The sequence below is a fragment of the Puntigrus tetrazona genome, chromosome 11 (assembly GCF_018831695.1).
Source record: "Puntigrus tetrazona isolate hp1 chromosome 11, ASM1883169v1, whole genome shotgun sequence".
In the NCBI taxonomy this organism is placed as follows: Eukaryota; Metazoa; Chordata; class Actinopteri; order Cypriniformes; family Cyprinidae; genus Puntigrus; species Puntigrus tetrazona.
In genome coordinates, this window is record NC_056709.1 from 19,592,821 (window position 1) to 19,617,804 (window position 24,984).

General features: G+C 39.3%; 1 protein-coding gene across 1 annotated transcript in view; it reads left to right on the forward strand.

Moving 5' to 3' along the window:
- foxp4 (forkhead box P4) overlaps window positions 1–24,984 on the forward strand; it is a 119,678-nt gene that overhangs the window by 14,234 nt on the left and 80,460 nt on the right. The window contains exon 2 of the mRNA XM_043252382.1: window positions 24,541–24,718. Coding sequence (XP_043108317.1) covers window positions 24,551–24,718 — 168 coding nt within the window. The 5' untranslated portion in view covers window positions 24,541–24,550. The remainder of the gene's footprint in view (window positions 1–24,540; window positions 24,719–24,984) is intronic.

The following is a 24,984-nucleotide window of genomic DNA, read 5'->3' on the forward strand; positions in this document are numbered from 1 at the left end:
TTTAAAGTGGGTGGGATTAAAGTGTTAGTTGTGAGGGTTTACTGTGTGCATATGTGCAAATTATTTTAATATTTTGGCCAAATCACCCCATCCACCCCAAACGCTGCTTTTAATTGCAAAACTATATTCCAGATTCACTCAACCTTTATATGGTTCCTGGAAGGGGACCAGGTTTTGATTTTTGCATTATGCTTTTGAAGTGGAGGTGAAATCTGAACCCTTCCTTGTTTTAACAAGGCGACTGACTCATTGGCTGCTGGTTCAGCAGTGGACCACGTAGAGCTTAGTTACTCTGTTTTTCGCCCAACTTTCTCGCTTTACGACCATCCGCCCCGTTGATGTGTCTAAACGCGTTGCTCTATTACTTCTGACAGGCATGAGGAGTTAATTAATGCCGCCGGCGGTGCGAGATCTCCTCGGGCTGGGACGGGACGGGACTATTTCTCAGATCCCATCCTCTGTGCTGACTACACACCGAAAACAATGATAATGCACTGTTACTACTGCTCCCATGAGCTCAAATATTGCCAGGATTACACACTTTCTTTTAATATTTATACGATCGGAAGCTATTTTTTTGTTCGCTAATAATAGCTCGCTTGTAATGGATGTTAGACCTTTTTTTTTCTCCAGGTGGGGCTCATCCCTATCACAACTCTGAAACAGAAGGCTACTGGCAAATTACCCTCGCAGAGGGGATCAAACCGGTTGTCCCAGACACTGAGATCACAAACAATGGAGGAACGGGAGGGGAAGAGAAAGGGGGCGACGACAAATACGCAGCTGCTTCAGCCACCCCAAATAGCATTGTTATTGGAGTTAGAGCGGCAGAAAAGAGGGGAAAAAAACAATAATGAAAAGAAAGGGTTATGTTTGTCAAGTCCACAAAACCACAGCAGCTGTAGCGGCAGAAACCCTTTCACTCAGAACCGTCCTGTCAGTCAAACGCAAACTTAAACGCGTTTTAATAACAGGTCCTAGCACCAACTTGTGGTTGGATTTAGTGTCCACCTTGTGAGACTCGTCCTCTCTCATCCAGAATGCCTTAGCCGTCGCGCTAACCTCCGCAGAGAAAAAATGAGATAGGGGGTCAGGTCTTTTGCAGAAATAAAGGGCGTCGTAAATGGGGTCTGACTCGAGGTTGGCAAGAGCAATCCGATTCATGTAAATGACATCCAGGGCCGTGAAGAAAAAGAGAAAGAGGGAGGGATTTCGTGTACTGTAGTTTCTTTGAATGACTAGCTGTTTTTAATAGAAATGCAAAAACGTACGTCTTGGTTAAAGATTTCTTCACGCATGAGAGACGTAAAGGAAAGCATGCAAGACGTGATGAATTAATGCTCTTGCTGGGATTATATGGTTTTTCTGAAACTTGGCGCGCTCTGTAATTCACACGCTCTCTGTACGAGCCACACACACACACACACACATCGTTTTTATGTAATGCTCTGATTTACTCACCTTTAGGTTGCCCTTTCCTGGTGATGGGTTTACAACCGCAACCGATGCCTGGAGCACAAAGAAAATGAATATTCATTAGCACCTGAGCATGAGCCTTAAGTGGCCACATTTGTATTGATTATTATGTGCAATTCACATGCTTTTTATTTTACCCAGTCGAGTTAAAGACCACACCGGTTAAGCGAACAAGGCCCTCTGATTGAGCCGTATATAGCGCCGTTGATATAGCGTCTGCCTCTCCCAGGTTCTGCAGGAGTGTCAGGTGAGGGGAAAAGGTGGGAATGATAGCGGCACTGCATCTCCCCCGTCTCGCTTTGCTCGAGATTTGGTGTAGATTTAGTACCGTGCATTAACCCCGGCACGGTTTATGGAGTCGCCTCACATGTCCAAGAACGTTTCATGAGAGGAATATTAATCTTGGGCGCCGTCGTACAAAGCCCTGCCAAGCCAAACTTTCTCTCTTTTTCTCTCGCTCCAGCCATCTTAAGACGGAACTGAAATTGCCTACCCGAGGTAAATAAATTACTTTCATCGATTGGCGTAGTTAGAAACTGACTTTATCACAGTTTCACTTGACAAGAGTCGGATCCCGGCCTGATAAAGCGCTTCAGTATTAGGGCTTGTAAAATCAGTGCTCTGTTTCTCGATGGCTATCGCACTATATTAAAACGGAGGAAAATGCAAAAGCGATGGCCTCCGCTATCTAAGGTGTTCAACTACATGCAGTCTGAGATATGCAAATAAGCGTCTGGCTTTCGCCGGCTGATCTGTTGAATATTTCTGTGGGAAGGATTGACAGGGCTGTGAATCTCGCTGTGAACCTGTGACATTATAATTTAGGTGTTGTGCTTAGCATGCTAAATCTTACAGTGACAGTGTTTTTAAATTGATATTTTAATTAATATCACTGTTGCAAATGCTTTGTTGGAAAGATTTTTTCACTTTTTCACCTCAGAATTAGCACTTTAAAACTTTCTGCTCCCCAAAAAAAGGAATGTCATTTGTGTCACAAGGCCATGAGATTTTGGTGTTGGCACCGTGCAGAACACCCTACCGCAACCGTATAGCACTTTGAATACCTTAGCAGTGTTATATCAACCCGTTAAAAACCTGCCACATCAGTACATGGTGGCAAACCTGGTATGGATAAACGGCACTCATGAAAATGTACAAATGTAGTTAGGGACTCGGACTTAAATCCAAAGTGGTTCACCCCAAGGCACGACATAAAGCAGATGAACACATGCTGTTTTAATAGAGCCACCGCTGACGTTACTTTGCACCAAGTGTCCGAGAAGGAGAAGGAAAAACACTGTGAAGAAAAGACATACCTATGACTAAATTAATGGTGCACAATCTCTTTCCACACATAATTCAGTTCCTCCATTGTCCGTCTTCCCATGTAACAAATGAAATCCTTTTTTTCCATTCTCATATTTAGCTAGGCTAAGTTTCATTTACAATTCGTAATAAACGTCTTATCAAATGGCAGGGGGTATTGCGTCAGCGCCGCTAACCTCAGTCTTAAGGTTAAATTCAAAGCCGTCTCTGATGTTCGCAGTTTGCGGAACAATAAATCCAGTACACACGCTCCCTTTTTTCAGTTTTCCCTTTTTCTTTTGTTTTTTTTTTTTTCTGTGTCTTTGTCCTTACGCAAGACCTGACAGGAAAACTGTGACAGAGGCCTTAGCGCACTATCTATTAATTAGCTCCCCTTTGAGGAGTCTCTCTCCACACACACACACACACACACAACGACCACAGCTGTCAGTTTCATTCTCTAATGTCCAACGTCTCTTTCTGTTGCTCCTCCACGACAGCAGAAATATACATTATTTCGGAAGAAGTCCCAAGTACATTCGGTGCAGGACAAAACAAGGAGCGTGTTTTTATTTACACTTATTTGGCCCTGTCCAGGCGTTGACGTGCTGTCAAACAACAAATGGTGTTTCATTATGAAAAAGATGCAGGAGATTCAGGAATTAATTAGAAAAGCAGCATCTTGAACTCCCAGGGATTTTCAGTTTGTTCATCAGTTATTTTAACAGTTAATTGCTTGTGTGGGAGGGTGTTAATTGGAATTCCTTTAGATGACGTGAACTTTGCTTCCCTTTTCTTCCTTTTAAAGCAAAGCGTAATACATTTAATTGACTTCTGCCTATTGAGAGAGCGGAAGAATTTAGCAGATTATGAATTATTTTGAGCAACGAGAACTTCAGTTTGTGCACACACAGAACAGAAATCGTTTGTAATAGAACATAATTATTAAGCTATAAAGCTTAATGTCTCTTATAGTAGGTCTGCTGTATCACCGCTGACATGATCTGATATCCTGCAGGAATACATTCAGCTATGTGCTGAATGATCGTAAGGCGGCTTGTACATGAAACAAGGTCAGCGGAGACCTCACCAAGCATGAAGCTGGCGTATCCGTCACACAGAAGTCCCTCAAGACATTTCTGATGTGAAATGTAGCGTTCCGCTGCGTGTCTTCTCTTCCTCTGTTGTGCAGACATGTGCAGCGGCCAGCTGCAGGCATTCCAGTGCAGCGGTCGCAGGATCTTTATAAGTGTTCCAACTTGTTGGCAAAGCTTAAAAATGACACTGTTCCTGGAAGACTGTCTGAAGACACAGTAAAGGAGAAGAATGAGACGTGAGAATTTGATACTCTGTGATGGATGATACGTAATGTGCTCTTGCACGCTCGCACTGTAAGGGAAGTTGTGTGATTTGGAAGCGTCTCCTTTCTCTGATTGGCTTAAGGGCAGTGATTTCCCCAAAGAGCACTTAAGAATGTTTCAAGTTGTGATGATTGTGATTTTGCTTTGCTGTAAAGGCGTAATCTCTAAACACACGTTTTTAAAACGCATTATAGAATTTGAAATGAAATATAATCACAACTTGGTCACATAACTTGTTTTATTGTTTTTACTTGTTCATTTGTATTTGTAATTAATATTACATTTAAAAGTAAACAACAATTTTTATAGATGAAAATAATTTAAATTTTAAATTATAATTATTATTTTTTAATGTAATTAATTTATTAATCATTACCCCCAAAAAAAGTGAAAAAGTCATGAGCTATTTTGACACATTTGTGTTAATTTTTTTTTTTTATCGACTTATATAATTTATATATAATTTCAAAAAGGAAATATCTTGCTTAGTGTTGATACTCAAACCTTATTGATGGAGCTGTGGAGCCACATAAAACAAAAAATGTTAGGAAACACCGTTTGTTTGCTAGACTGATGGTTACCAGGACACTAAGATGATAACAGTGGTCTGCCAGCTGGTACCATGTCGCCGTATGTGTGTTTGTGTGAGTATAAACAGAATACTACTGTGTATCTCAGTGAGTGTTCGCTCTTCTGTGACTGTCTACTGTGAGAAAGTGACATTTTGTAATCCACTTGGATCCCCGGAGGATATTGACTTCTTTTCACTCCCTGCCTAAATGCTGCTTGTTACCTTTGAAAGGAACAGGAGGAAGGAGAAATAGAAAAGAAAAGGTGCAGAACGGCTTCTTGTAGCCGTGTGCCCATCGTTGTACTACAGCCAGTGGCGATAAACTTTAAACAGGGGCTGCAGATCATCCTTTTGAATCCGGATCCCTGCTCTACACCGACTTCATATTTGGTTTCACACACTGTGGCAGATGAGATATTGTTGGGTGAGAGCGTATGAGCAGGTTTGGTTCCTATATGCTGCTGAGCATAAGCTTTCATCAAAATTCCCACAATTCTGATGGATGTCGATGTGCGGAGAAACAACTTCACACAGCTAAGGGTAACCGTACGGCGCAAAGTCCTTCGCTTTTCAGGTTTGTGTTCCATTCAGATTTTTTTTCCTGTTAAAAGAACACACACAAACTGGTGAATGAGCTCAGAGAGGTGAAGCCAGTAAGGTGGAAGTGGAACTGACGCACACACACACACACACACACACACACACACACACTTACACTATCCCTCCTGGCAGGCACTTCCAGTAACGATTGAGCTTAAAAGGAAGGGTCCTGGCAGGCAGGTATCGGGGCAGCCGGGAGGCAGACTAGCACATGGCTGAAGTGTGGCGGTGAATGGCTGCAAATGGCTGTTAAATGTTTATAGAGTTGCCAGCCGGCCGTGGACCGAGTTCCTCTTGCATGGCGAGTCACGACCCTTAAGATTAAGTAGTGGAAAAACTGCTTTGATTTGTGAGCTTGAGCTTTTGTGAACAGTAAGTTGACCCTGGTCGGTCCTATTTTAGCACTTTCTGACCTCTTCTTCCAAGTTATGTGGTTAGATCAGGTCTGCCTCATAAACTTCCTATTGGATTGTGCTTGTACAGTTGCATGGATTCAAATGCTGGTACTACATACGCACGTCTGCTCATTACGTATGCATGCCTCACTGTATATTATTGATGGGCTGGCATATCTTCAGGGAGTCTTTCTTGTGTAAAAACTCATAAAGACGTGTCTTATTTTCAGGCTTTTCTTGCCTGTGGTGTTCGTGTCAACACTCTGTAATGTAAAATGCAAAGATATAATAACTGGGATGTTCTTTGAAAGTATGTACAAGACAAACAAAGCTTGTGCTTAATTAGGATTAATTGATGAATAAATAAACACACAGAGCTTTTTTTTTTTTTTTTTCTTGCACTTTCGCAACTGTAGTTTTCTGATGCCTGGACATGTATTTAATATTAGAGTTAAGAAAATAATAATAATAATAATAATAATAATAATAAACTAAATGTTTTTGAGTAATATTGATGATACAAATAATAATAGTAATATTTCATATAATATTTTTCCAAAATTCTTAACAATAACAGCAACATACAGACAACATACACATTCTTAACGTAAAAAAGCAGAACAATTCTTTTTATTTTATAGAATTTTCTATGGACTGTTTTTTTTTCCCTTCACTTTATATAGTATATTTCGTCCAACTATTCCTTTGATCTCTGCCTGATTTGTTCAATTAGTTCAACTAAGAGATTCTCACGTTCTATCCTGGATTTGTGTCTAGCTCGATGATGGTCCCTAACCCTAACTAAATTCCACACATTTTTTACATTCTGATTTGCCCCATTTCTGGACTTTTCCCAGGGTTCTGTCTCCTGGCTGCACCACCATGTGACTGCCCATTGCAGACTGTAATTCTCTTTATTTCCCTTTCAACTACTTTGTTCAAAAGGTAACAATCGGTGTAGATGTTAATCCGTGAAAAGTCAGTCTCTGTAAGGGCCACGAGACGCCTTGAGACAGAGAGCGTCTCGAAGGCTACCTAAACTTTTGTTCCTCCCTTCCTCCTCTCACGGGAAAGAAGTGAACAAGCACAAAGGATTACAAGCCTTTTTTATTATTTTTTTTGTGGTGTAACATTCGGAAGCTATTTTTTTTTTTATTGAGCTTTTAGTGTGTATTTTCATGGAAGAAACCCAGTTTTGACATAAACTTTTGCACGCAGGTTTTGTGTCCAAATATATTGCCGGTACAAGATATGCGTTACACACGCGCACACACACACACACACTCATGCATACGTCTATGATCACATCGACCCATGATAATGTGGAATGCGTGTTCGCATGGCAAGTCATCACGCTAAATGTTAGTCAGTTCAAAGGTGAGAAGCTGCGCTCCATATCCCAACCATGTGCAGACTGGCTGGAACACGGTCTCCGGCTTCTCCTCCATCTGCCCGGCCGGTTTCATCTTACATGGGTAAATTACACTCAATCACTGTAATTGCATCCTACACAGCATGTGCCTTTGTGTCAAATTTTCGAGCAGACCCTTCTCTGCCTGCCTTGGGGAAGCAGTTGAAATGATGTCAACGTTCTGGGATATTTTATGTCTGTTTTGATTAAGCTGAACAAAATCCAAATGTTTTTCCTGGTTGTTTTCTACATTTAAGGGAAGGAAAAACTTAAGTGCAGCTGGTGAGTGTGTGTTTGTGTGTAATGGGGGGTTTAAGAAAGACCACGTGGGGAAGCTGGTAAATATTACTACGGTTTACTTTACTATTAAGTGGTGTGGACATTTTCAAAATCGGTGTGATAAACCTCTCATGATCTGCTTAGGAAATGTGTAAAGTCAGTCTGATTTAAAGACGTGTATAAATAAGTAAATAAAAAAATAAATCTATATATGAAAGAAAAATGTGAAATATAAATGCACAAAGACACACACATACATATACATATGCATACTTGTATTTAGAATTTATTTATAATGCATAGAAGTACCGTATTGTATATACACTTTACATATGGATAGCATGTTTTTAAAAAAATGATAAATACATTTACAAATTTTATATATAAATTATACACAAGTCTTGCGAACTGAAACCTGTAAATTGCATATTAATTTTTAAACCAGATTTTGAAAATATCATTGTGTGTGTGTGTGTGTGTGGTAACACATGTTTATTATTTATAATACATATTTTTAATGCATTTTTTTTATATAGACTAAATGAAAAGGGGAAAATGTAAAACATATTTGTAGTTAAATTAGATTTGGCATACTTGAATATTTCAGGACACATTGTACAGGACCGATACTTTACATAAGTCTCTGTCTTTTTTTTCCCTGTTATTGCTGGAGCACTGTTACGGCGCCTTATTTTTTCGTTGAAAGGCAAGTGGTGTGCGACTGATGAAAAATGAGTGGAGAGAGAGCAAGTTCCAGGATAGAAGAGAGCAAGAGTGAGACAGAACCGCGAGTTGTTAGAGTTTAAACAATCCTTTTTTGTGACCTGGTTCCTTATTACTCTTCTGGCACCTGCAGTATTTTTCAGTGTTTTGGAAATGTAAACAGACTCAAAATGCCTCCAGATGTTGCCAGCTGTGCTCACCACTACCGCAGTATACTGGGAAATGGAGATTGAAATTTGTGTGTGCGAGTTTGTTCATATGAGCGTGGAAGGACCGAAGGCTGAAAGCACTGTGGCTTTCCAATATCTGTCTTATCATTTGGTTTGTGCTTCTGTAAACTCATTGTACTTGTTTTGTTTGTAATTCCTCGCCATTGCGATCAAGACAGGGCGATGCGTCATCACTGCGTTTTTCAGGCCTGTGAATAGCCACATTGTGTGTTTTTCAATTCAACCCAAACCATTTTGGCTTAATCCAGTACAGCGAATTAGAATGCTCCTTTACAATACATATAAAATGTGAAAATACAATTAAATGTCGTTGCTGAGGAGAGAAATATGACGGAAAGCTTCCATAAAAGACACTGACCTTGCAAACCTCCCATTACAATGGAGACACCTAACTTCAAAGAGGTGCGGGGTGTTAAGGAAATGTTAATTGGTTGACACTGAGGGGGAATGGTGCTGTAAATCGCCTAACAATTTGATCCAATCACCAGCGATGAGTGGACCTTCGTGACACCGGTCCCAGCTGTACCTGTGAGCGCCGCAAATATCATTTTAATTTTATTTAGCCTAATTACGACGGCGAACAGATTCAACCTCCATTTCCATGCAAACAGACCCACATAATCACTTAACTAGGTTTTAATTGTGTGCTCTCGGTGCTTATTTGTATGTAACCGTTTTCTAATAAATACAACTGTAATTCATCCGACAAGCATGAAAGGATTATTTTAATTAGCGAAGCAGCTTTGCCCAAAACTGTGTCAGTATTTGGAACCAGGTTGAAGTAAAGTCAGTTTTGGAATCGTGCATTTATGCACCAGAGGTGTTCGGACCACCTTGCGCTGTCCTCTGGAAGTAATTAAAGCACTAAAGGCACATTTTTACATTCGGCCATTTCTAAATGGAGAATGTGGGAGATCCGCATGCATTCTAAGCAGACCGCTCTCAGTAGCCAGAATGTGTTTGATCACGACGAAAAGAACAAAGTGAGGAGTTTATCACCTCCCGCTGCTTTGGAAAGACGTGGTCCTATTATAGCAAATAAATAAGGATTTGTCTCTGCTGGAGCATTGATGAGGATTTTAATTCCCAAGAGCCTTTGAACATGTCCCTGCACTAAGAAATGTTTAGTCATGCCGGTCCATTTAGCCTTTTAATCTCTGCTGAAGTTCTGGGGGTTGAGTGATGTTTCCAGCTCAACAGGTTTTTGAGATCTGCTTTTAGAGGTCTCAGGGAAAAGAATTCCCCTTGTTTTTTTCCCCCCCGCTTTTTTGTAGTTGTACACGCATACACAATAAAAAGGCTTCACAGCTTGAAGGGTGACAGCTTTTGAGCCTATGCCATTTTTTAACCATCAAGGCCTTCATAGAATCCATATGGATTGTAGATGTTTGTGTTTTGTGTGCAGCATCTGGCGTGCCTTTTTTTGTCAGATTTGTTTTTTGGCTACGTAAAATGTGTAAAAACCACATTAGTGGATAACGTTTGGCTAAATTGGCTGATCTTCTCAAATCTATATCATGCAAAATCCTACACAAACAAAACATTATATTATTGTGATATCTTATTCAAGAACTTTTTGTTAAACAGTTGAGACTGTGCTAGATAACAGGCCATCCAAAGAAAACTTAAGATATTAGTAATAATAGCATATTGTCTTGATCAAGAACATGAATTAAAAAAACTGATTTTTCAGCATGAGTTATTGACATCATTATCTTAAAATTAGCTAACAGGCCTAAATGTTTTTTTTTTTTTTTTTTTTTTTTTTTTTTTTACAGAATTTTACTTTGCAGATAAGTCTAGCAGCTGTTAGTAGACATTTTCCTCACAGCGAACCATTGTTTCGAGTTTTAGCCTTTTCTTGCTTTTCTCTGCTTATGTGCAGATGGCGTATTAAAGCACAAGTCTGCCCAACAGGAATGGTCTCAGTACTCCAATTGTGTCCCACACGCCAGACACAATCCACAGCGAAACGGCTGATTACGAAACGACCCAATAATGCGTCCGTGACAGTGTGTGTAAAATCAGACGTCTACAAAAACTAAGAGCCGTACGTCACCCCGCTTCATCATCACACGGCCCTGATGCAATGAGTCGTCCTTTCGTCTTTGAGGCGAGCAGTCAAATTCAAGAAATGTGAGGAAATGACAAAAAAAAAAAAAAAAAAAAGATTCTTTTAAACATGCAGTCTTGAACTCGGGGAGAGAAAAAAAAGAATGCATGCTGGAATTTGGGTGATTGAAGAGCAAGTGAGAGAGAGAGAGAAACAGAGGTGCCTGGGACAAAAGCGGTATTGTATCTTTTAAATGACTTCTGAACTGAAAGCTTTAAAACTTCTCCAGAGGGCTAGGTCCATAAAACAGAGAAACAGGGGTTGGCAGGCCCGCACCTAGACGCTTCCAGGAAAAGGAGATGTAAAAATCAATTTGCCGTGAAAAAGGTAAACAATCGGAAATGACAAATATGCAGGTTTTTTCCATTCCTGTATTTTCGAAGGTATTAAAAAAACAGCGGAGAATGAGAAGTCGGAGAGAGAGAGAGAGAAGTCTCCGGTGAAAGATAGCAGATGGCGTTTGCCCGCTCCCCCCGACCCCCAACCAACCAACCCCCACCCTGTATCTTGATAATTCCAAGCTGTTTTTTTGTTGTTGTTTTTGAACCATTGAATCATATGAAGCCACTCAGACAGGTCTTGAAAGTTGACGATTTCTACCAGCAGAGAGGGTAGTATTGTTTATCCTACAGTTGAGACTTAATACATGGCGAATAACTGCGGCGATACGCGGGAATGTCGGCAACAGGTGGGCGCCATTGAGGAGGAAACGATTACAATTACTCAAAGAAGCGCCACAGATTGCGTTCAAATAAAACAGGCAAGGTCCCAGATGCTCTGGAATGTGTATTGTTGAAACAATGAGGAGAAATCAATGTGCTTTAATTGTCTTTTAAAAAGCATCGACTTTCTCTTTTTTTCTCTTTCAGACAACCCCCCCCTTCCACTCATACCTTTTAGCCCGAGTGTCTAGTTTGATGTTGGCTTTGTGCTGGCGCTCACCTCCTCCTGACTAAGGGCGTTAGCTCTGCCTGGCTGCCCCTGGGCTCGGGCTCGGGGGCTCTGAACCGGACTAGCAGCCTTTCTGAGTCAGTCATGCGAGCTCTCCAATTAAAGCCAAAGGAATGAATATGCCTCTTACACGTCCAGTCTATCCGCTGCTATCATTACAGAACCGCTTCTCTAAAGATGGCCTTTCAAGTGCGCTTGGTGTCAGAAGTAAGGAGATTGGAATGAGCCCTTTTAGTATGCACTTCATTAGAGTGTTATTGCCCGAGGTTTGATTGGAGATGGAAGCCTTTTTCCATTTAAAAAAAAAGAAAAAAGAAAAAAGACTCAAACTCCCACTACCCATCATTTTGGGTTGGTGTTTTGAGATTCAGATGAAATGCGTTGTAAATTCAGATGTTTGCATAGTCCGGGTTGACGCTGGCTAAATGGACTCTGCTGATAATATGGGCATTGAGAATTCCTTTGTTGTGAGACGATTCGTTTTTTTTTTTTTTTTTATGTGCATGTCATGATTTTTGTCTTAAGAAACATAATCCTCTTTTAATTTTTTCCCTCCACCTCCCTTGTTGAAAAGAAATAGAACTCTTAAAAACTCCCTCGGGAAACAAAAAAAAAAAACGGGAGGGAAAAAAGATTGGGGAAAAAAAAAAAAAATAACAAATACATTTTCCAGGTCCTAATTAGCCTGTTTTTTTTCTCCCTCTAGATATTCTCTATTTCTTCTTTCACTCTGCCTTTCTCTCTTTCCCGTTCCCTCAGCATTTACTCTCCCCACATAATTGAACTTGTCCAAGTATCCTTCTCTGGAGAAGGACAAAGAGGCTAGTCTTACGGTACGAGTAGAGAACAGGGAGAGAGATATAACGAGATAATGCCATAAAATCCATTTTTCTTTCTCTTAAATCACCCCAGCATGGCCTGTCAGCACCTGTAAGCGGAGACTTGTAAAGCGGAGAGGATGAAACTTGATCGTCAGGGCGATTACAGTAGCGTACCGTCTGCGTGTTGTTCATTAGAGTCGCTCTCACTTTCCGCCCGCCGCCCAAGCTGTTAATATCTGCTTGACTTTTAAATGCCACAACAAGCTGACTCACGATTATGATGGCCAGACTTGCTGTAGCCCGTGTTTTATTTTTCTTATAGCGAGGCAGATAAACAGTTAGCTCAAACTAGGCATTGCGCAAACACATCGCAGCATGCAAGCCATTAATTCATAATGAGATAATCATGTGGAGGGAAACATTCGGTAGCATAATATTTAGACAGACAAAACACAAACTTTACAAAAAGAAGCAGCCCAGGCCATATCTTCCATTCTTTCATGTTGTTTCCTTTTATAGTTATTTTTTAATGTACATAACGTTTGTGAGAGAAATTGAAGTCCTTTCGATAATTTAGACTTGCTTGTTTATTTGGTTTGTCTACTAACTGGCCTGGTGGTTCTCAACTAGTATTGTGTAGGAAATGCATGCATGTATATGTATATGTGTACACATATATGTATATATATATGTGTGTGTGTGTGTGTGTGTGTGTGTGTGTGTGTGTGTACATAGAGAGAGAGAGAGAGAGAGAACATTAATTTACATATTGTGATCAGATCATCACAAACTAGTTATTTATTTCAGCAGTTTATTTTATTTTGTGCAGATTTGGTTATCAATTTCAAAGAGTAAAATTTGAAGTCTGAAGTCTTTCAAATGACATATCAAATCTGCACCTAAATATTTTATTGTTTTATGTTCGATTGGACACAGTCTATGTCAACAGTAATGTTTAAATGTTTAAAAAAAAAAAAAAAGGGAAAAGTTTGAGATCCATTTATTTTCTTATCCAGGCTCACCAGTTGAGAGCCATTGCTTTAGACATCACACTTCAAACCCCAATCTTGTATGCATCAGAAACATTATAGTACAAGGCCAAATTTGTCTTATCAAATAAAAATTGCATCCAGAACCTGTTTTCCACTTAAGTTGCCAAATCTGAGGGTTTCCTACTCCTGAGTCTTTCTCCTTTTTTTCCCTCTTCAAATGAATCGAGGCTAAAAGGGATCTCCCTCTCCTCCCTCCCTCCCTCCTCTCTCTCTCTCTCTCTCTCTCTCTCTCTCTCTCTCTCTCTCTCTCTCTCTCTCTCCTATGCATTTTCTGGCTGAAGGGCTGTAATAATTTGGCACTTTGAATATTGAATACCCACAGTCCTTTTTGTGCTGTATTCGAGTGATTGGCATGGCACAATGTACTACCCTCGTGTTTAGGGTTTTGTGAGGACTTTAGCAGTAGTCACATTGTTTCCATATTTTTTATTTATGTGTAAAGGATATAAAATGTTTTAGATTATTAAAATTACATATTCAGCTTAAACTACAAAAAACGTGAAAACGTATATGCTTTTTCAAAACCCTATTTCAAAACTATTTATACTTGATCTTGACACTTAAATTTGACTTTAACCTAATGTAGTCAGGTTGACCGAGTCATATAAAATAACTTTTTCTGTCTTAAAACCACATTAGCACACATTTTAGGCTACCTGACAATATAGTGAATGATCTTTATTTTATTTGTCATGTGTTAGGAATCATCCATCCATCAATTTTAAATTGTAAATTTATGTTCTGAGTTTTTCGAGTAGAAAGTCTCATTGTGGATTTGTTCCAAACACATCTTAGTGAACTTTAAACTAGGCTAGGAACAACTTTAAACAACCTAGACGGAACTTTAAAACATGCATTCAAATACTTTAACCTTGAAATCTCCCCTCGCAAATGTGGCAGTACTCTTTTTTTCATCTTTTAAATGTTTGAGTGTTTGATAGTTTGAGGTCTATAGCAGAAACCACTCGGGAATTAATGTCATTCATATGCCCTGCGGAAATTACTTTTGAAATGCATATAATCTAAAACATGCAAATGAGGCTGACTTTATGCACCCTGTTTAATATGAATTATCATTTTCTGAATACCTATTATTACTGCGTACATTTCTCCAATTATATTGTTCTTTTTTTGTCACTTCTGCGCTCTCGCACACACACACACGCTCACCCCCAAAAGTGTGACACGAGAGAGAGAGAGCGAGAGAGAGAGAGAGAAAGAGTGCTCTGGCGTAGTGTGTATATTTCTTCTGGAATGTTCTTCCAGTATTTTAATGACGTGTAATAAGGCTGATAATGACACAAAGGCAGCTACTCTTGTACCGTAGAGAGGAACAGAAAATGAACAAGGTGAAAAGGCAACGTGTCACGTACTGATTTTAAAGTCATCCTCGCTCAAATTGAATTGAGACACGAGCTGCTGTTTTCATTGTGGAAAAAAACACTTCACGCAGGATATAAAGACAGTTAGCGAGAGCAAGCATAATTCATGAATATTGAATAAATGCAGTGAAAAATTAATGTAATATTAAAGTGAACTCTGCATGTTTAGTTTCTTCCCTGATTCTACACGCGTTCTGACACCTCATAACAATGACTACAGTTAAGCAATTAATGTTCTTGTCTATGAAACTGGTGTATGTGCCCTCTTTTTTTTGGTTGGGGGGCTGAGACATTAATTGAAGGCATCCATTTTCAAACGAATTACCTCTCTAATTTATTTATATTACATTATGAATTATTCTATTGATATTATTATGATTCAAATTAGTAATGCTTTTCCACTGTTCGTTCTAGTGATATCAATTTGCATTCAAGTCACTTTAACAAAGATTTTCCTTTCTGTGCTAAATAATAAAACAGACGTTTTTTAATGCAATCAGCACTGCTGAAGATGGAATTAATATTTTAGCTTTTACTCTTAGTGAGAACTTTATTAGGCAGTGCAGCTACTGGAGAATATAATATGGAAATTACTGGCAATTGAATGCTCTCGGTTACTAGTTATAAACAGTGGTGGTTTTCTTCCAGAAATCAAGGAACTGAAAGTGTGTGTGTGTGTGTTTGAATATCTTTAGTCATGGAACCATTTTGAAGATGGTGTTGAGTTATTGCTTATGAGATGCCTTGGACCAAGTTCAGAAGTACTAAAATTCAATTAATTTGAAAAATGGACATGCTATCATTTTTTCCACATGCCTCCTCCTAAAGTGTTGTTTTTTATTATAGAGTTATAAAATTTTATTTGATTATACCCACTCTGATCCAATCAATTAATTAACTCAGAAATCCAGAGTGCCAGTCATGAAAGCTGATGTGTAAAATTATATCATGTCCACTTTGAACTTAAGGCATCACTTTGCCCCACCACCTCATTTAAAACCTTGAGTTAGTTAGGTTTCCTCATTTTTGTCTGAAAAAAATCGGTTTAATAATTTATTATTTAAAGTTATTATTTTAATTAAACCTTTAATTGGATTTTAATATTGTGCGAATGGTTGATTGACGAACAGACCAACAGAAAAATAACATTGATACATTAAATTATTAATTTAGCATAAAAGTAATAATGAAAATAACGTAGTTATATATTTAAAAAAAAACATATTTAAGGCATTCTTACTTTGTTGAGTCGGAATGGAGCAAAAACATGAACTGGCTTCAGTCCATATTTTCCTGTTCCCACTGTCTTTTTTTAAAAATCAAGATCAGCTGACTCTCAAACTCTGCCCCGGTCTTCCCTCTCTCTTCCCTCGCACTCTGATCGGAGTTGCTGTTCATTAAAACTTTATCTTGCAAATGTTCATTGAAGCAGGTTTTCCATCTGGGTGCATTTAGGCAGTTGTTGGATTGCTATAAAGTTTCACCTGTGTTCCACCATGTTAAATACAATTTGGGCATTAGTTGCCTCATGCAGTCTTGAGACTGCCCTCGCCCCATCATCGGCCTCTTAAACCATTACAGGACATGAGAAATGGCTTTATTCATCTTGATGAGCACTGGATAATAACCACCAGCTATTATCTCTTAGTGGATGTATCTGTGTGCGTTCAATGGCAGACAAATGGCCTGTTTGTGAAATCCCAGCACCTATTCCAAATATTTGCCATGATCTCTGTGCATCTGATGGAGAGGAGGCCTCGTATAGAAATCTCCAGTCTCTTAACCGTCAAGGGCAGACTGGAAAATCACTTACTTTGGGCCAAAGGGAAAAAAGGCAGAGGGTGGTGGTGGTGGTGTCAGGGGGAGTAAATGTTTGCCCTGGTCACACACACACACACACACACACACACACACAGGAGCGATCTCATCAGTCGGGAATGCTGCGGTGTTTACCTATTGCAACGAAACCCACCTGATTGAAGCTAATCTTTATGGGCTCTGCAAACAGGACTTTGCCTCCTTTTGCATCAGGTGCACGTCACAGCAAGAACACCTCAGATCGCCATATGGTACATTAAATATCATATGAAGGCATATCTTGCCTCCCCCATGCACATTTTCTCCGATTGATTCTCCGATTTTTATTTGGCCTGGTTTTCTTTCCCCCGTGAGGATCTTTCTTACTTTTTTACTTTCATATCGGCATGTCCTTGATAATTGAATTGTCCTTTAAGTGCCTCAGATTTTTGTGACAGTCGGCGGGTAAGCAGTTCCTTAATTGTTGTCTGCCATAGTTTAGTTCGATGGGAAAAGGGAAAACCTCAGCTAAAAAAACCTGAGTTTGAAATTAGGACACCCGCTCTGAAACCCGTTGAAAATTATCAGAAGATCAAAGTTGTGTCATTAGCCCCGCGAATGCAGATCATTCTGTTCATTCCATTTTCTTTTTCCACGCTCTCATTTTCTCTGTGCCCCTTGTCTCAGCCTGTGCCGTGGGGAAATGATTTGGTTATTTTTGGACATTGGTGGTCCTAAGCTTTAGTAATAGGGGAGGGCGGGGGGTTCGGTTGTGATGGTAAAAGCTGTCGTGTCTGCAATAAACTGGCACCCATTCCAAATGTTTACCTTTGGTGCGCTTTAAATCATCATGGTGAAAAGGCACATGCATGCAGATATATTTCTTAGATGTTAATCCGTGTTTGAGTCGAGAAGTGCTCAGGTAAAGTCCACAGGCTGGAACTGTTCCATGTGATCACAAGAGGAGGCTGTTGAGTTCAAATGGATCTGTAGCTTATCTGCTGTACAAAAGCACTGTCTCTTCTCAAGATCTGGGATTTGAAAAGAAAACAAACACAAAAAACGTATAATCTTTACAGAGCAATTATGAGTTTACAAGGACTTTGTATATATCTGATTACCCGGTATTTAGAAGAAATGTGTTTTATCCAAGGAGACCTGCAATACACTAATTGCAGGGATCTAATTGGAGCAATTGAGGAAGCTGGGGTGAATTATTTTGCCCAAGGGACAGTTGATGTCATTTACCTGGGATTGGTTCCAGTTAACTCAGTTGAATCAGTCTAGAGCTTAGCATTAGGATAAAACAATAACTATTAAAATCAATCACATTTGGGTGTATTTGTCTTTGAGTAGGTGAACAGACAGTCATTGTGCTTCAGCTGAATGCACTGTAACATTGGGTAATTTTTTTGAATTCATATTTATTATTAAAAATGCACCAATTCCAAATTATTGGTACTTTTATAGTGCAATTTTTTTTCTTTATTCATTTTTTATTATTGTTTTTTAAATAGTACAATTTATTTTTTGTTTGTTTTTAATTGTTTTTATTCATTTTCAGTTAGTAATTTTAGTCCTTCACCTTATTTAGTTTAGTTGCTATGACAACATTAATCTATTTATTTACTTAATATCAATTAACAAATATTTTAATAATTTTACATTTAGTTTATAAGTGTAGTTAGGAGTGCAGTTTTTATTTTAGTGTACATTTTCTTTCGCATAGCATCGTATGAGTTTGAGTTGTAACATTTAGTTTGAGTTTTTGACCCTGTTTTGGTACCTACTGTCTACTTGGTACCTACTTTTTGTTTTTTTTTATGACCCAGTCAATTCGTAAGTAATAAAACAATAATAATAATAAAAAATAATCCAAGTAAAAAACGAACAAATAAATAAATGTCAACCATGTTTTTCTCATGGAATATCCTGTTTCACTTCAAAATGTCACGTTACGTCAGTATAATGGGTGGTGGATGCCATTTCATGATGAATTTAAAGGCCTGGGGTGAGTGAGTCTATAAGTGGGTGGCAACGTGAAGGGATTCTGTCATAATGCCAAGTGGAGCAGTGTGCCACTTCCACGGAGGGAAACCGCTCTGGAGTGGAGTGGAGAACGGCTTCGCTCATAAAAAGGGAGCTCATAAGTGCTCGGCTAAGCAGTCTTCAAACGAGGGTCTCTTCTTTACTGTCAGGATATTCCAGTGCACCGTGCCCCCCGGGAGGAGCGGGTAGTTGATCCCTTTGAAGTGGCCGATGCTGGGCCAAGGTTAAAACTGCTAAGAGACGCCCAGCAATTCAGGCTTTCTTTTATTATTCTATCAGGAACACTTATTTGTTTCGGACCCTTTCTTGTGGTGACTTACTTTAGATACCCTGCTCATTACATCTCTCTCACTCTCACGCTCTTTCTCAGCTCTGGGTCTTCCTGCTATCTGTCTTCATGGCAGACAGTGACAGACTTCCCCTGGGCCCAGCCTTTTAGTTGATGTAGTCATACCTGCCCCCTCCCTCTAACCACCACCACCACCACCACCAACCATACGTCTAAGGAAGACAAATCTGGAGGAAGAGCCACAAGCTGTGTGTTCTAACCGCTGGGACACACACATACCTGCCCTCTGCCCCGTGGGCTAGCAGTTGGAGTCGCTAACACAAATACACCCTATCCTTCCGTAGACCGCGTTCCTGAATATTTGCGTCCCGAGAGCAGTTCTTCCTGATCGGCCAAATAAACAAACACAATGAGTGTGCGTTAGCTTCAGAAAGTACTTTTTTTGTTCAGTCAGGCACAAATTTCCTATTTTATATTGTCAAAATGTACCTGCTTGTTTCTAAACCTATTGATCGAGCTACTTCAATACTATTTTATTTTATTTTATTTCCGGCAAATGCAACTTTAGAGCTCTATATTCAAGAGTTTAAACTACAGTAGCATGACAATATGTGCCAAAATGTAAACCAACTTTAGGTGCGCTTTCAACAATGGTATTCTATTTATATAATGCTCACTAGGTTTTGAAATAAAACAAGTATGTTACGTGTGCTCAGGTGGACTTATGTTGCTCAATCAGATTTAGTGACTAACAGGGGCGGCTCACTCGTGATGAAGCGATCGTTTCTCCGCGGGACTGTTGTTTCGGTAGCCTGAGGGAGAAGACGTGAGATCTGCTGGCACAACTGTGGCTGTCTCCACTAATCATGTTGGCTCCTTCTTTGTTTTATTAATAAGAGCATTCCTGCGAGCTGATGCAAGGCTCTAGAAACAGCCTTTGTGGGACTTATATAAATAGACCTGTATAAGGCTTAACATGATAAAGAGTTATTAATCTGGTAAGCTGCTGAAAAGAAAAAAACACTACTGAAAAGGATGTCTGTGTGTGCTAGCGTGTGCGTAACGTGCAGAAAGAGCTGTTCCACAGGTGCAAAGGAAGACAAAAAAAGCCAACAGCCCCACTGAAAAAATGTGAAACGGTTCCGCATATGCCTTGAAAAGTTCCTATATAAAGAAGAGGACAGGAAAGATGGAGTAAATGAATGAGTCAGTGATAAAAAAAAAAAAATGTGGGAAAGGACTGGGAGAATACAGCGGTATTCCATTTTTATAAATATTGTTGTCATCTTCTATTATGCCCGTTTTATTTTCTTTTTAGATCTGGGTAATGCTCTTTGTAGTTAAATGGAGCTCTGGTGTGTGCCGGAGAGCTGAAGTTGCAAATTTAAACCAGTCTGTCGACATTGCCAAGTGAGTTACGGCTTGAATCCTTGCATTATTTTAAACATTGCTCCTTGAACAGAACTTTTTAATGTGAAAGAAACTCTTTAGCCGGTTAAACGTTTGCCATATTTTCTTTCACTGAAACCCAAACAAGAGGGGAAAAAAGCAAAACATGTGTAAAATTAAATTTCAGGTATTCCCAGTCAATTATCCGTTATAGAGCTTTCAATGTTTTAGAGGCCAGTAATAAGCTTTTATGTGAAGGATTTGAAATATACTCATTTTCATCTGAAATAATAAAGACTGATTCTGTTAGCTGGCGCTGGCCGTCTACCATCTTCACTTTGGTGAAATGATCCGGGCTGGAAGTGCTGAATTCAGGGGGCATTAGTGGGGCTTGTGTTTTGGAGTCGGACCGGAACGCAGAGTCCAATCCACAGGCTGGGGTTGCAGATGTGCTGATCTGGGATCAGCCAGCTGGATCCGACAGCCTCAATCCTCTTCAAAGCTCTCGCCTCTCTGAATGCAGAGCGGGCCAAAGGCTGTAAAAGCTGGTACTCGGGTTCAGAGGTACATTCACTTCCACTTCAACGAATCAGCCACGGCTGAGCCTGTCATCATTTGAACATTTACAGATTCACTCTTCTGCAGAAGTGTAGCTTGAGTTTATTGAAAAGATAATGATAAAATAAAATAAAATAAAAAACTATATATATATATATATATATATATATATATATATATATATATATATATATATATATATATATATATATATGTATATATATATATATATATATATATGTATATGTATTTTTAATTTAGTAATGATATTTTAAGTAAAAATTCTGAAAAGCTTGATAAATATTTTTAACGACTTTTTAAAAAAAACTGCTATATGTATATTACATTATAAGTTTTTTTCTGGGATGAATTGGGTGGGAATCTCCAAAATGTAGTCATTTAAAAATACACACACACACACACACACACACACACACACACACACACATATATATATATATATATATATATATATTTATTTAAAGGGTTAAGATCTTCATGTTCGTACATATGAATTTAAAGTAAAAGAAAATATATTTTTACGTTTGACATCAGTTTTACCACAGGATTCAATTGAAGCTTAAAAAGAGTACATTTCTAAGAACTGTACTTGTTTTCAATTAGATTTTTTTCATCATATGCCACTGACTCATCTGCTTTTGTTGCATGAAAAAGCAAAAACAGCTGTCAAGTTCATTTATGCAGGAACACCTGATGCTTTGTCTACGGTTTACAGTGTTGACGTCTTCAGTAAATGGTGTTCCCTAAACAATAAAAAAGGGAGCTGGGAAAAGACAATCTACCTTTCACCTCTGACCCTGTCGGAGTACTGGAAGCTTTTAGTCCCTGCTAGGCCTGCTATTTTTTTAGAGGGTGTGAAGTGACGGCCCACCTGTACGAGATTTACCCAGGAGACCTCCGCCCCTTGGCCTACCTGGCTCAGACTGCGTCTTTTCAACCCTGCTCTCTCTGAATCCTCTGTTCCCGTGCCAGCCGCCGACTCCGACCCTGAGCACAGGAACAGCACTGCAGCTGCCTCGGGGGGGTAGATGGAGAGCGAGAACGAGAAAGGAGGATCTTTGCTTCGGGGAGAATGGGATTTAGTCATGAATGAGATAAACTGTGGCTTGTTTCGCCATCTCTCCATTTCCTGACCTTGTTTGTTTTTGTGTTAGTTCCTTTTTAATATGCATACGCACAAAAAAAAAATCACTAGAACTACAGAGCTTTCACTTTTTACTGCTATTATGCGCTTCTGGACCCGAATCAGAATTCACTGCTGTCTTACCTTAGCAACTCTCAGCAACCTCAGCAATATAAACAGCTTTTAACAGGCAGTCACAGAAGTTCCCATGATCCCTTGTTGCAGCCTCAGTACTTGCAGAAACAGGATAGAGAATGAATCACCACCCCTCCACCCTTTCTTGTAAGTGCCAAAGAAAATCTGCTGATATTAGTACATAAATGCATTGCGTTACCATGTTGCGAAGACGCTGGTCCTGGAATTTTTGTTTTATCTGTTGCAAGCTTTTTTTTTTTTTTTTTTGTTTTTGTCCCTGAAGCAAAGGCAAGTTTGGTCCCATTTCTCTTCCGTCCCAATTAAAAGGCAAACGTGCCTCTCTTTTTTTTTTACCTCTCCCTCCCCCAAAATGCACATTTTATCTCTTCGATCTAAAAAAACGCCCACCCTTTCTGTATCCCTCACTTCCCCTTAGAAGAAAAATGCATCTTCCTCTGTTTTCACAGGTCAAAGTTCAGCTAGAGGGGCTTCAGGGGCTAAACAAGATGCGGCAAGCCTCGACATTGGCGGCTTAGATGAGCTTGCCAAAAACAATTACAAGACGCTGCAAACTTCTGTCTCACAGTCGTAATCAAAGGTTCCCTGTGCAGATTTATTGGGCTGCTTTATTTACGACCTTCCATTATAGCGGCAATATACACCCATTACGGGATATGACAAGGCTTCATGCTTGCTTACACCCCGGGCTGGTTAATATGGCAGTGATGCACTCGCTCAGCAGCTGCTCGTTCCTTCAAGTCTCGCGTATCACAAAGAGCTTAGGACTCTTGCATATGATAAAAGAAGTTGAAGAGTTTTTTGGGAGGGTTTAATATTGTCCCCTGCATGGTCTGGGTAGATGTAAATTAACCGCACATGGTTTAGAGTTTCTCACAAGTCCACAGACAATAAAACTACCCACATTTTTGGTTTGCGTCCCCCATGATACAAGACATGCCTGTATCCTCTTCAGTCATGCGAGTTTCGCGTGACTGCCTGAGTTGACAGCTTTGGGTGAAGTATATAACTCTTCAACCAGGTGCATTTAAGTGATTCCTACTGTGAACTTATTGGACCCATAAAAGCACCCTTGAGTTTCCAAAACGTCCTGATGTAGATCTGGTCGTAGAAGCAGGTAAAAAGTCTTCTCTATCTGTGTGTTCAGCTGTTGTTGTGGCGAGCTTTACTGCACGGCACGTACTACATGTGTAGATAAAACCATTCCCACAATGCAATCGCAATGCTGGGCTTCATGTCATTGATTTTGTTTTGAAGTGAATATCTTACAGGTTTTCATAAGCACGTCAATGACAAAAAAGAAGGCAAGGTTAAATAAAGCGAGCAAAATGTAGTGAAAATCTAGTTCAAAAACACACACGGCAAGTTCTTAGAAACATACTCTGTGTGTTCCTGTTGGTATTATGTAGTTATGAGAAATGTTTGTGCTATTTTCAAAAAAGGTTTAAATTAGTTTCACGCGCACGAGAAACGTTTGAATAATTTTGAAATGTAATTTCCACACACACAAGACATATGATTTATTTATTTACACAAATCATTAATTTAATAAATATCTATTATGCAGTGTGATATTATACAGTCTGGTCTAACCTTGACAAACTATTCAATATATCACTACTTAATTTTCTTCTCATGAGTCTTGATCTTTTATTGGCTTTTTCTTCTTTATGAATAAACATATTAATAAATTATTATGTTAAGTCAGACATTAAAAAAACAGGAGAGGTGTATTTAAGCCGTTTTATGTGTGAGTTACACGCTTAATGTATTTTTAAATAAAAATGACAACACAATTGACACATTTGCTTTTTTTAGTTAAGGAGCACTCACTCCTTTTCTAAAAATGCTATACACGTCAATAAGTTATTTGTTCACTGAATCGTTCACTCATTCGAAGGCTTATTTCTTTCTTTTTGGACTCTCTTCACCTCTTAAAGACAGTAAATGCATTCCTGTTCTATTGGAAGTTGCTTGTGTTTTTGTACGGCTGATAATAAGGTGTATGAGAGGTTGGTGTTTCTTTTGAGTACAAGTTTTCTAATTGAAAGGGCTTCTTTGTTACGCTGGTGGATGCATCAACACTTTACTGTCAAAGACAAATGTCCTTCGATCAGAGCTGATGCGCTGTATTGTAACCTTTGGTAAAAGGGAAAAGCACTGCATTCTTTCACGGCACAATGCCATTTTGGTTTGACACAAGTATCTCTTCAGGCAGACCTTCGTTGCGCCTTCCTCCGCGTTTGTGTCCTTGGCTGCCATTGGCTGTTCCGAGGCTCAGGTGGTTCTTTAGGTATATCCAAATGGATGTATGGCGCAAAGCTTGTTTACTATGTTCTTATCAAGGTTAACACCTGTGTCACTGTATTTCTACTGCAGATAAAAAAAAATAAAAAAAAACATTACCTATGTAGGTTCTAACATTCTTTCTAAGACTTCCAACGATGCTTGATGGTCAATCAATATCTTTTTTAATTTTTTCTCCCCCAAGGTGCCACGTGATGATGGTAGAATCAGCAACTGAGACCATTCGAACCACACCCTCCAATCAAAATGGAGTCAGCAGTCTAAGCAGCCAATCAGACGGCGGAGGGAGAGAGGGCGGGTCCAACGGTGACGCCAATGGGGAGATCAGCCCGGTGGATTTACTGCACCTTCAACAGCAGCAGGTGTGTGTGTGTGTGTGTGTAAAAGACCCCAAGTCCTCTATCCAGACTTTCAGGAAGTGTGTTTAGCTGTTAGTTTTTTCTTGTGCAATTTCCATGTCTTGCGCAAACTATAAACAACCAACTATGCAAACCAAACTGTATAACAGTGGTTTCAACATCTCAAAAAAGTTTATTTGTGTGGTGTATAGAATTAAGGTTTGCCATTTTCCAGTCATTTAATTAGAACAGTATAAAACATGAAAGGCATATTTCACTCTGACATGGAA